Source organism: Girardinichthys multiradiatus, chromosome 8 (genome assembly GCF_021462225.1).
Source record: "Girardinichthys multiradiatus isolate DD_20200921_A chromosome 8, DD_fGirMul_XY1, whole genome shotgun sequence".
Lineage (NCBI taxonomy): Eukaryota > Metazoa > Chordata > Actinopteri > Cyprinodontiformes > Goodeidae > Girardinichthys > Girardinichthys multiradiatus.
In genome coordinates, this window is record NC_061801.1 from 31,654,079 (window position 1) to 31,667,985 (window position 13,907).

The 13,907-nt window shown below is 38.5% G+C and overlaps 1 protein-coding gene across 1 annotated transcript in view; it reads right to left on the reverse strand.

Moving 5' to 3' along the window:
* Nucleotides 1-11,345, reverse strand: part of grin3a (glutamate receptor, ionotropic, N-methyl-D-aspartate 3A) — a 68,564-nt gene extending 57,219 nt beyond the window's left edge. Inside the window, exon 1 of the mRNA XM_047373601.1 lies at nt 10,180-11,345. Coding sequence (XP_047229557.1) covers nt 10,180-10,932 — 753 coding nt within the window. The 5' untranslated portion in view covers nt 10,933-11,345. The remainder of the gene's footprint in view (nt 1-10,179) is intronic.
* Between the last annotated feature and the right edge of the window lie 2,562 nt (nt 11,346-13,907).

Sequence of the window (13,907 nt, forward strand, 5' to 3'; positions counted from 1 at the left end):
CTCTTGAAAAAAAATCTAAAGACAAAACAAGGATGGACTTTTTAGCAAGACAATGATCCTACACACCGTACTGGAAATCAAAATTCAAAATTGTTTTTAAAGACAAAAAATAAAGTTTTTAGAATGGCCCAATTAATCACCCAACTTGAACTGAATGAAAAATGTATGGAAAGAACAGACGATCAGAGTTCTTAGAGGAGCACCATCAAGATTTAAGGACAGTTTGTGTGGAAAAACAGGCCAAAATCATACCTGAGCAATGCAGGCAAAGAGCTTTTTGATACAGAAGATGTCCCGAAGATGTCATTACCAGAAGACTTTTCTACTTGCTAATTTCGGTAAGTCTTTAAGACTTTTTAACTGTGCCATTCCACCTTGTTTCAAATAGTTTTTATGGACTAATTTGACTGATTTCTTTGTATGTGTAAATCACTTAGTGCTTAATGCATAGAGAACAAATGGATCGAAAGAGAACCTAGACATTAGAAAGTGAGACCTAAATAAAATAAAGTAGGATAAAATAACAGATGTACAGGTGAAGTACAATCATAAAATAACAGAGGGGAGGTCAAACAGTCAGGATAATGTAGCAGCTCAATGCTGAATTGAAGCAAAGGGTGAATAAAAGGCAGAAGAAAACATTTTATATATATATATATATATATATCAAACAGAAACGATACTTTTCATCTTGAATTCAGTGAAAACACAGTCTTCTGGATTTAACAGATTGCAATTTCAACTTTCCAGCCCCAATGAATATCATTACTCACATCATAAGAGTTACATCTATGTTTATGTGCAGACACTTATTCCCCCAAGCTTGAGGAAAAACATACAATATTTTCTTATTTTTACATAGTCTAGATAATTAAGTAAATAAATGTGTACATATCTTGTGTTGTCATACAAATATACAACACAGAATTAGCAGTTTCCTCTTATCATCTCTCTTTCTTAAAACACTGCTTTTCTCAAAACTCCTATAGTGGAAATCCATACTTAATACCAAAACATAGTCAATGTAAATTTCGTTTTATTTACGTTCACAGATTTCAAATGAATAAGGTTTAGCAGATAAATTACTCCCTCAAGGAATCAATGTTAGGTCAACTAGTGCTTTAAGGTTGGCTAGATTTTAGTGTGTGAAGGTATGATTGTTAGTTTCTTTGATCAGCTGGAAATGTCTCCAGTGTGTTTCCCGCATTTATCCCAAAGACAGTCAGGATGAGTAGAATTACTGTTTTTGTAGATATGTTGGGTTGCATCTTGGCTGTTTTTATGCAGCTTCTAGTTGTTCTCTATTTCTTAACAGCAAAATATAAATCTAAAATCAACAGCTATTTGAAACAAAAACATGAAATAATCAGTTATTAGAAAGATGAGATATGGATAAATTGTTGGTTAGCAAAACAGAAAATTGATCCACTGCCTATTACATTAAAACAAAATACAAACAGGGCTAGAACACAGCCTGTGTAGGACTTACAGGTCCTTCTCAAAATATTAGCATATTGTGATAAAGTTCATTATTTTCCATAATGTCATGATGAAAATTTTACATTCATATATTTTAGATTCATTGCACACTAACTGAAATATTTCAGGTCTTTTATTGTCTTAATACAGATGATTTTGGCATACAACTCATAAAAACCCAAAATTCCTATCTCACAAAATTAGCATATTTCATCCGACCAATAAAAGAAAAGTGTTTTTAATACAAAAATTGTCAACCTTCAAATAATCATGTACAGTTATGCACTCAATACTTGGTCGGGAATCCTTTTGCAGAAATGACTGCTTCAATGCGGCGTGGCATGGAGGCAATCAGCCTGTGGCACTGCTGAGGTCTTATGGAGGCCCAGGATGCTTCGATAGCGGCCTTTAGCTCATCCAGAGTGTTGGGTCTTGAGTCTCTCAACGTTCTCTTCAAAATATCCCACAGATTTTCTATGGGGTTCAGGTCAGGAGAGTTGGCAGGCCAATTGAGCACAGTGATACCATGGTCAGTAAACCATTTACCAGTGGTTTTGGCACTGTGAGCAGGTGCCAGGTCGTGCTGAAAAATGAAATCTTCATCTCCATAAAGCTTTTCAGCAGATGGAAGCATGAAGTGCTCCAAAATCTCCTGATAGCTAGCTGCATTGACCCTGCCCTTGATAAAACACAGTGGACCAACACCAGCAGCTGACACGGCACCCCAGACCATCACTGACTGTGGGTACTTGACACTGGACTTCTGGCATTTTGGCATTTCCTTCTCCCCAGTCTTCCTCCAGACTCTGGCACCTTGATTTCCGAATGACATGCAGAATTTGCTTTCATCCGAAAAAAGTACTTTGGACCACTGAGCAACAGTCCAGGGCTGCTTCTCTGTAGCCCAGGTCAGGCGCTTCTGCCGCTGTTTCTGGTTCAAAAGTGGCTTGACCCGGGAAATGCGGCACCTGTAGCCCATTTCCTGCACACACCTGTGCACGGTGGCTCTGGATGTTTCTACTCCACACTCAGTCCACTGCTTCCGCAGGTCCCCCAAGGTCTGGAATCGGCCCTTCTCCACAATCTTCCTCAGGGTCCGGTCACTTCTTCTCGTTGTGCAGCGTTTTCTGCCACACTTTTTCCTTCCCACAGACTTCCCACTGAGGTGCCTTGATACAGCACTCTGGGAACAGCCTATTCGTTCAGAAATTTCTTTCTGTGTCTTACCCTCTTGCTTGAGGGTGTCAATAGTGGCCTTCTGGACAGCAGTCAGGTCGGCAGTCTTACCCATGATTGGGGTTTTGAGTGATGAACCAGGCTGGGAGTTTTAAAGGCCTCAGGAATCTTTTCCAGGTGTTTAGAGTTAACTCGTTGATTCAGATGATTAGGTTCATAGCTCGTTTAGAGACCCTTTCAATGATATGCTAATTTTGTGAGATAGGAATTTTGGGTTTTCATGAGCTGTATGCCAAAATCATCCGTATTAAGACAATAAAAGACCTGAAATATCTCAGTTAGTGTGCAATGAATCTAAAATATATGAATGTTAAATTTTCATCATGACATTATGGAAAATAATGAACTTTATCACAATATGCTAATATTTTGAGAAGGACCTGTATATCAAGCCAAAAGATGACAGTAGATCAAATTTAGAACTGACAGTTAAGTTATTTAGATACAAATTGAAAGGCCTGGATAGAGAATGAGAGCTGCCTGGTCTCGCTTATGAAACTTTGGCATATTGAACCCAGTCTACAACATTCAGGTTATACAACCAATTAATTAGTCAGGCTCTTGTTTGTTTACAAGTACATACAACTACACAGAGTTAAAAGGCCCCTTAGCAACTCGGCTTAATTGTCTTTACAACTTTAACACAAGCTTTGCAGTAAACATCCATTAAATTAATCAATTGGCTAATTTAATTTATCCCATTAATCACTCTGCCCAACTAGCATGCAAAAAGAGACTTCTAATAAAATCAGCTTTTTGCATATATATAGATGGATTATTTGTACAAAGAATCACCTAAAAAGCAATTCTACATGTTTTATTCCAGATTTAAAAGTCCGGCATCAGGTAAGGAAATTGTGATGCAGTCCACAGAGCATCAGACTCTCACCTCTCCTCAATGCCCATGAGAATTTATTCTCAACTGCAGCACTTCCACAATGTAATCTCCATAAATCTGTTGCTCTCTCCTTTTCTCTTCATGTAAGTAAAAACAGAATAATTTATAAAAAGCTTAGTATCCCTGTCCTTAAACAAATGTAAACAGGTGTTTTAAAAAACACATACAGTTCTCGGCTCTGTTATTTGACATGACTTTTACTATCTGTCTTTTCCATTAAAAAACGTATTTCCCCCTTTAATTATGAGATCTAACAGACAGTTTCATTGACTGTCTGTGCAAAGAAAGTCCTTAGTGCACAGTAAAACAACAGACACTGATAAGATCAAGAGAAAGTGGACAAATCAAAGAAGTTGGTAACGACTGGGTTATTGAACGTCTTTTGATTAGATGATATCTTGTAGAGAAAGCTTTCTGTTCAATAACTAAAGAAACCCCGAATGCCCCCAATGCCCCAGAGCCTTAACATTGGTTATTATTAATCTAATCTAAAGTCTATTGCTTATGTTGCTGCTAAACCAACAATGATGCTCTGCACAGTTCCTCTTCCCTCCAAGTCCATAACTTATTGAATTGCAATGGTAGAAAGTGCTTTCAAAAAATAAAATACAGGAATTGGTTTGTTGGATTGTAACAATAAATGTCAGATAGTGCCAAAGGCTTTCAAAAAGACTGGAGTTTTAAAATTCGGCTTTGCAGGCAGGTAAAGATTTTTTTTTGTCAAACTTCTCCAGATAGAGTTCCATAGACTGGGGCCCTGATGCAGAGAGTCTGAAACAAACAGGTAGTGCCTGATCTCACTTGGTCTCAAGTGTAGACCTGGAAAACACAGTCTTTGGATTCTGGTGATCTGGAAAATGCATATTATTTCCAAAAATCTGTGAATTAATTTATTGGTAGGTTTTAAAGGTGAGACGTAATGCTTTAAAATTAATATGGACTGGAAGTAGCAAGACTGCCAGCATTCGAAGAAAAAAAAGAAGGGCTTAATATTAGGGAGACATGTTGAAAGATTACTAGAACTATATGTTGTAAAAATCATGTACAGTTGCTGTCATCTGCATAAAAAGATAATGTAGGTAAAGATAGGTAAAGAACACTCTTGTAAATTAAGTATTGGAAATAAACAGAAACAGATCCACGGGGCACACCAAAACTCAACTAAGCCATTAAGAATGTATTTTTTCTGACTTTTTTAATTGAGTTAGTTCAAGATTTATTTATACATACATTTATGAAGAGGGATACTAAGGTTGCAAAGGTATAAGTGCAAAAGGTATAAGTGCAAATAAATTCAGAGCCCAGTCCCTATAGCCACCTGTGAGTCTACCTAATGTGAAATTGTTTAATAGATCATATCAAAGATGATGTATGTGGCCTCCACAATTATTGCACCATTGATGAAGATGAATAAAAAGCTCTATGTCGCCTTATTATTGTACTGCAGTAGCAACACTCAAAATTAAGGTTTTTTGCAGTTATCTGAAGGCGAGCTCTTGAGAATTTACCTTCCTTACAATCCTCTTTACTGTGTCTGGTGTCAAGCCAAACTTGGGCCCTCTCTAAGCCTTGTTGTCACAGTTCCAGTCATTTTAAATTGTTTCAGTAACTCTAACTGTAAATAAGTTCAGGCAGGTTTGGCTATGTTCTTGTTGCCTAATCCTGACCTATAACCTCAACACTGATTTTCCTTACTTAATGCATGTTCTTCTGGTTTTCCCATTTTTATGAGTAGCCTGTGCAAGAAATCAGGAATTAATTATTAAACGTTTCTATACACTGACCAATCTAAAAATGTCAAGTATGATTAAAACAAATCATACTTCATTATGATTTGTGTATCACTTCAGTTACAACGGCAACTGTCCCTGCTGATGAAAAGTACTTAAAGAACATGTTTATTTCTTCTAAAGTCTTCACTGTAAGACTGTTGCAATAAAACATTCATTTGTTTCAAGGCTTTTTACACAACTTTACCACTAGTGCCAATAAATCTGGAGAGGGCTGCGAGACTCTAAAAGAACTGAAACTTATCTGTGTCTTCTATCTGCACTCAACAGTAGCTCATTATTCACTTTAACAAGCACAGCCTCTACACTTTAAAGTGCTGTAAAACACAACTAGATTATGTTAAAGAACTGATGTCACTCTTAAATGATAGCAATTGTGCAGCAATTGCTGTCTCCTGAGCTTGGGGACTTATCCATAGTTACTAAAAAGAGACCCAAATTAAGTTTCTAAAGCAGCAGAAATACAATGGCATGTGTCAAATTGTCATGAAAAGAACCATAAGTTATGGACATATTAGAAATGTATAAATAAAAAAAGAGCTTGTTGCAAAAAAATTGCTTCCTTAAACAGTTCAGCGTGAACAGTGTGTGCTGAAGGGTAAATTATTGAAACGGTGCAGAGGAAGCAGAACTAACATGGTGAATGAAATTCTATGAGAATTTGTCTCAACTGGGGATTTAGTATTTTCTTTCATAATAACTAAAACTGAATTAAGCATTTTCAGGGAGCAAAGTGAAGATTATTTAATAGATTAGAGGGAGCTATTACCAACAGTGTTATATACTTTAAACATTATCTTAGGGTTATTGATGTTTCTGGATGGAACTGTGAGAAATCTGCTGTTGCATCATTACCCGAATTGGATATAGTAATGAAGTTTTTATGGGTAAGATGTGTCATTTCAGACTGGTTAGGAACCCACTTCCAAATGCCAATTCTTACTGTAGAGTTGTAGTTAATAGGTTTGTTGTATTGTTTGGATTGAATGTTTGCCTTTCATATACATACCAATCATTTGGCAAGAGATCAGAATATCCCAACTTTCCACTGACCAGCTCTCATCAATGACTGGTAAATTAAATGATAAAATCTCACATTTTGTTTCTTTTTCATTAAATATATCTCATCATTTTTGATTGTAAAAGCACCAACCAAGAGCATGTAAATTGATGCACTTTTTTTTAGTTTAATAAAAATCAGATACAATCTAGGAAATGGTGATAATGCCTTCATTTTCTGTTTTATACAAAACCAGTACCTCCCTCAAATAACCAAATGCACAGTGTTTCTTTTATGTGTTATATTGCATAGGGAGAAAGCAAAACCAGGAAAAGCCATCTATATTCAGTTTACATCCTGACTCAGCAACAAGTACCACATTTTTTTATTCTTTTTAAAAATAATGCGAATCCCTTAACATAGTATTTATTGTTGAACCACAATTTTATTACATTTCTAAATTAATTAAAACAATATATACTTAGGGCTGTAAATAGCAATACTGTTACTTTAATTTTCAGCAAACGTGAAGCATCAGACCAGTTCGGGATAGACTTCAATTTAAGTTTTCAGTGATATTTGCCCAAAATTTTGTATTTACTCACAGTTAACTTGTTCACGCTATTAAATATAATAAGGTATCAGCCGTGCACCGCTATAAAAAACAACACACCACCAACCCCAAACTCGCTGTATTCTGGAGACATTATATCCTTTGCTAAACTTCTCCAATCTTGCCAACAAATTACGAGCAGAATTTTCCCACAATTCATGAATTATAGAGACTCTACATTTGTCTAAACTTGAACTTCATTTTGTGGAATTTAGTGAGGCAAAGTCGACCACATCAGAAAACATAGAATAGGCACCTCTCAACACAAAAGTTAAAACGTTTCGGTGAAACTGTTGCCAGATTTCAGATAGAAGTTGTTATTGAAACATTCATTTCTATAAAACTTTCAGGTAAACGCCTCACACTCTGTAAAGCTGTCTTATTATTTTCCCTAGCAACTTTTTCTGCCTGCTCCAAATTCCTTCCAACCACCTGTCTATCCATCTACCTCTACATCAGGCAATTTTTGTTTGTCAGCTTGATCTGTCCATGTTATTTCACTTCAGGGAACCAGTTTGAACCTTTAACACCTGCCGAACCTACAGAGAAATGCTTTCTAGTGCACTGAGTAGGAAATTTGTTGTTAGACTAGTAACACACACTCACATGTATGCATACACACATACGTATGTTCAGCTTGCAGATGGCAGGTATTGCAGATCCCTCTAGTCCAACTAATTGGTTTGGGTGTAGGGGATGGCATGTCAGTTTGTGTTTAGATAAGAGAAGGATTAAATAGCACAAATAGGTTGTGTGAAATAGTAAACAAAATTCTACAGAAAAAAACACACACTTAGCAAAGAAACTATTGATGAAACAATCCAGTGACATATTCAAAGTGTTTAAACCTTTTACTAGTTTAGTGTTACTTTTATTGCAGGCGCAAGCTTCAAAGTAAATTTCCAATTAGTGTTTTGTTGAAGAATTGAATTTCTCTCTCATGAAGATGACAATACTTGTTCTGGCCCCTGCAGCCAAACAAATATCATTTCATAACAGTATAATAATTGTATTAGCTGATTTTTAAAGAGGAAAAATCAACATGGCAGTATTTAAAAATTATTTATTGTAATTTCTGAATCTAGGTTTATGTACACGAATGCGGAATAGTTCTAGGTTCTGCATAGCTTGCAGTTGCAGTTGAGCCATTTAAAAAACTAATATTCATGATAATAGTTTAGATATAAATAGAAGTGTCGTGATGTTTTTATGCCAGGTTGATCTGATAAAAAACGAAGATATGCACTTACAATTGCAGTCACAATGTTACATCATCATGGGAATAGATGTCATTCATTTTAAGCTTTCAATTGTTCAAAGCTTGACTGAAATTTGGAGCTGCCTAGATAGACAAGCCAAGCATACTGGATGCTTTAGAGGTGACGTTTACTATCAGACATAAGAAAGATTGAACTACGAAGCTGCACTGATACAAAAAAAAAGTCAGCTTTGTGGAGTCAAAGCTGACTCCACAAGTTAAAAACCGCACCAGTAAATGGGAAAACAAGACATAGAGATCACCTCAAAATTCTACAGCTTTATGTCAAACCAAGTGGTAGATCATTGAAACATGGATAAAAGTGAGTGTTCCATCAGGACAATGATCCCAAACACATATAAAAATTGGTTTTAGAATGGGTAAAGCAGAAGCTTAATAAATTACCTTTCTAAAAAACAAGACCTCAAATTTTGTAAACAATGCTTAAAGCCAAGTCTTAACCAGAGAACTAATCAATAACATTTCCAACAAAAACAATGGTCTAATCATCAAGCTTCAACTTACCGAGGGACTTTTAAACAAATATTGATAGGAGTATTTTCAAAACTGCAAGTACAATTCTGACTGTGTTTGGATTGGAAATACGGAATACTTTTAAACATCCACATTCAATAACTTATTTAATAATCAATTAAGTTTAATGTTGTATAATCATTCTACTCTGAAAAAAGGACGATGCAATCACAAATACATAGTAACTTATCAGTGTAGATGTAGCAATAATCCAATAAGAAAAAAGAAAGCAGGTAAAAGTGGGGACGGCATTAATCTAAGATACACTCAAGAAGCCCTAGTTATCTTTGCAGGAGCTGTAGAGATCCACAGCTCAGGTGGAAGAATTTGTTGACAGGACAACTGTTAGTTGTGACTCTAACCTGTTCTTTATGCATGAGTGTCAAAAAGAAAACCATAGTGTGGAGAGAAGGCCATAAGACGTCTTGCTTGCAGTTGTCACAGCCATGTTGGAATCACAACAGATATATGGAAAGATGTGTTCTGCTCATGTGAGACCAAAACTGAACATTTAGCCTAAGTGCAAAATACTGTTTTACAAAGAATTAACAGAAAGGTAATTTTCTAGACACACACAACGTGTTGGTCTATTAGATAAAAGCAATAAAATAAATCAATATAAGAAAAATGAGGAAAAGTTCAGCAGGTGGAAATATTTTTTCAAAGTGTGTTGTCCTTTGGTTCTAATAATTGCAATGGAATGGGCAGGAAAATGGTAGTTTATTATTATTTTTGGCAACATGTCCACGGCTGCTGTTTGACAAAAGCGTCAATAACATAAAAGGCCAAAGCAGCGACAGATGCAGACCCACATTTATTCTAGGAGTAACTGGTTTGGCTGAGCTATGCAAAGGTGTTCAGTCATCAAGGCGATGGAAAGCTACTAAATGGATGCTCATCATTAAACCGGGACATGCGCTCTCTCATCTGACATTTTAAGCTGTTTATCAAACAAGAAAAAGACACATCCCTGTGTCTCTTCTGCAGCATTAGAAGTTTTACATTTCAGCACCTTGGACAGAGCCGTGATCTTGTCTGTGCAACGATTAATTTGTGAGTTTCAGTCAAAAATGACCATGGCTAAAATGCCTTACTGCAGAAGACAGGTCTAGCATCAGATGGGATGTAAGAGCATACCTTACGAGCATATGTATCAAAAAGAAAGTGTCTCCTCCGTTATTTATTTGCTTATTAATTTGCAAACTGGGGTCAAATATTTAACAATAACTAAACTAAAATAAACCTAATCACAAAACAATTATGTGTATAAATGAGGACAGCTGTGTTCACAGTCCATGCTACTGTGCGTGGGTGAAGTGATCAATAGTTAACAGTTCAGAAGAAGCTGAGAAAAAACTTTTTTTTCTTTACCTCACTGTGGCGCGGAAACTCCCTCTGCACGACACTGACAACTGGCACCTGGAGCGCCAGCGAAACAAATTCCAACTTAACGAGCTCGTCCCGGTTCCGCGGGAAGGCGACCACAGCGGAGACCCCCTGCACGACCACCGTGTGACACACACTCTCCAGGAAAGACAGCGGGTCTTCGTCCTCGGGAATGCCAGTGGAGGAGTATGAGAAGGCTGGCAGCTCGCCCAGCGCCGATCCGACTGCCATGACAATCTCCAGGGATAAATTGTAAGGTAGCAATCCGGCCCGGTTCAAAGCCTCAGCCGCTAGCAGGACCGACTCCCGGGGTGAGAACACGCCATCCTCCTTCAAGGGATTCCCGTCCCGCTGTCTTGCCTGGCTTTTACTCTTACTTGTGCCTCTCTGATTGTTTGCGGCAGCTCTAGCCTTGAGGTTTCCATTTCCAGGCGCACCGGCACCTGTTTTAACCGGCTTTCCTAACTCCAGCTGCTGATCTCTCGCTAAAGCTCCCTCGGCGTCTTCAGAACCGCTGCCAGGAGCTGTGGACATCATGCGGGGCTGAACGTGCAGAGCTCCCACCCGAACTGTTTGGCCGATCCGCTTCAGCACCTGGCATGGTTGTGGGTGAGAGTGAGCGCACGGGTGGAGGAAAAGGAGAGCGCACAGTAGGAGGCACAGAGGAGGCGAGACCCCGGTGCTTGCTCGTGCTGTCGGGCCATCCATCACCATCATAATCCCGGTCGAACTCGTCATCTCCGCTCCACAGCTGCACCGGATCCCACGTCCAACCTCGCAACAGCCCACCAGCGGGGCCGCTCCGTCCGTGCCACTGTTGGCCCCCCGCCTTTGGCCCTAGTGTGCCACTGAGACCAGCTGCAGCCCTCGCTCCCGCTCCAGCTCTCACACCGGCTCCCGTTGAAGTTGTGCGTTTCTCTTCGGACACAGACAACAGGCTGTTGAGGCGCAATGTCAGGCAGGAGCCGCGCACAAGCACAATATGATCCCCAAAAGTGCTGCTTTTCATCTCAAATGGTTTTCATAATTCAGACCAGCTGATTACTAACAAAACTGGCCTTCCAAACGATATTATTTCCACCTGATCCAACAAGAAGGTAAAATATGAAAAAGAGTGTAATAATGTACAGAAGAAGAAATGTCGACCAGAGGTTAATGCGCATCAAACACATTCCAAAACAGTGCAGTCCTCGACTGAAAAAACATGTTGGTCATTGGTTTTAATGAAAGAAAACAAAAATCACCCCATTATAATCTCCAGTGTAGGGGCAAAGACGGCATATCTCTTCGTAGTACTCAACATTTAAATAAACAAAAACATTAAAATAATATTTTTTAAACAGCCAATAGAAGCTTTGAAGAGCGCACGCGCCGCTTGGCTCGAGCCAGCCTCAGTACTGACACTTGCACTGGGAAAGACCTCCGACGAGCGTGCGGTCCTTTTACGCAAAGAGATTTAACCCCATCTGTACGATACACCTTCTAACACGGGCCGATGAATTGTAAATATTACGTCAAATGTTATAATGTATTGAAATACAATTATATAGTCTAAATAAATATGACACAAGATCAATAAACATCTGGCTTCAATATTAATAAAACATGTCAGCAACATTTGAACTGCAATAGGCCACAGAAGTATTAAAAATAAATCAAACTCATCAGACAAGATAAGCAAAGCTGACTCTTATAAACGTGTGCTATGGGCAGTTACTGAATTAAACTGAATAGTAAAAGTAAATTGCACACAAATGAAGTATTATTTAAAAAAATCGTTTAGATTATACATATTGTATTTTTGCACCCAGTTTTAAGAAGACTAACATTAACAATTGTCTTGTGATTTTCTGCATATTCATAGTTCTTGAATTCTTTTACATTGTTTCGTGTCACAACCACAAACTTCAACATTTATTGGATTTTTCTGTGATATGACACCAGCTTTTAAAAATGCCACAGATAAAAATCTGAAAACTGTGCAGTACATACAGGTCCTTCTCAAAATATTAGCATATTGTGATTAAGTTCATTATTTTCCATAATGTCATGATGAAAATTTAACATTCATATATTTTAGATTCATTGCACACTAACTGAAATATTTCAGGTCTTTTATTGTCTTAATACGGATGATTTTGGCATACAGCTCATGAAAACCCAAAATTCCTATCTCACAAAATTAGCATATCATTAAAAGGGTCTCTAAACGAGCTATGAACCTAATCATCTGAATCAACGAGTTAACTCTAAACACCTGCAAAAGATTCCTGAGGCCTTTAAAACTCCCAGCCTGGTTCATCACTCAAAACCCCAATCATGGGTAAGACTGCCGACCTGACTGCTGTCCAGAAGGCCACTATTGACACCCTCAAGCAAGAGAGTAAGACACAGAAAGAAATTTCTGAACGAATAGGCTGTTCCCAGAGTGCTGTATCAAGGCACCTCAGTGGGAAGTCTGTGGGAAGGAAAATGTGTGGCAGAAAACGCTGCACAACGAGAAGAGGTGACCGGACCCTGAGGAAGATTGTGGAGAAGGGCCGATTCCAGACCTTGGGGGACCTGCGGAAGCAGTGGACTGAGTCTGGAGTAGAAACATCCAGAGCCACCGTGCACAGGCGTGTGCAGGAAATGGGCTACAGGTGCCGCATTCCCCAGGTCAAGCCACTTTTGAACCAGAAACAGCGGCAGAAGCGCCTGACCTGGCCTACAGAGAAGCAGCACTGGACTGTTGCTCAGTGGTCCAAAGTACATTTTTCGGATGAAAACAAATTCTGCATGTCATTCGGAAATCAAGGTGCCAGAGTCTGGAGGAAGACTGCGGAGAAGGAAATGCCAAAATGCCAGACGTCCAGTGTCAAGTACCCACAGTCAGTGATGGTCTGGGGTGCCGTGTCAGCTGCTGGTGTTGGTCCACTGTGTTTTATCAAGGGCAGGGTCAATGCAGCTAGCTATCAGGAGATTGTGGAGCACTTCATGCTTCCATCTGCTGAAAAGCTTTATGGAGATGAAGATTTCATTTTTCAGCACGACCTGGCACCTGCTCACAGTGCCAAAACCACTGGTAAATGGTTTACTGACCATGGTATCACTGTGCTCAATTGGCCTGCTAACTCTCCTGACCTGAACCCCATAGAGAATCTGTGGGATATTGTGAAGAGAACGTTGAGAGACTCAAGACCCAACACTCTGGATGAGCTAAAGGCCGCTATCGAAGCATCATGGGCCTCCATAAGACCTCAGCAGTGCCACAGGCTGATTGCCTCCATGCCACGCCGCATTGAAGCAGTCATTTCTGCCAAAGGATTCCCGACCAAGTATTGAGTGCATAACTGTACATGATTATTTGAAGGTTGACGTTTTTTGTATTAAAAACACTTTTCTTTTATTGGTCGGATGAAATATGCTAATTTTGTGAGATAGGAATTTTGGGTTTTCATGAGCTGTATGCCAAAATCATCCGTATTAAGACAATAAAAGACCTGAAATATTTCAGTTAGTGTGCAATGAATCTAAAATATATGAATGTTAAATTTTCATCATGACATTTTGGAAAATAATGAACTTTATCACAATATGCTAATATTTTGAGAAGGACCTGTATGTATTTTGCCACCCTATACTCTGATAGCCCTCGACAAAATCAGTCAATTAAAAGCATTATTATGTCTTGCCAGAGGTACTTAAATAGATTTAGTTTTAGGCTTTGGCTG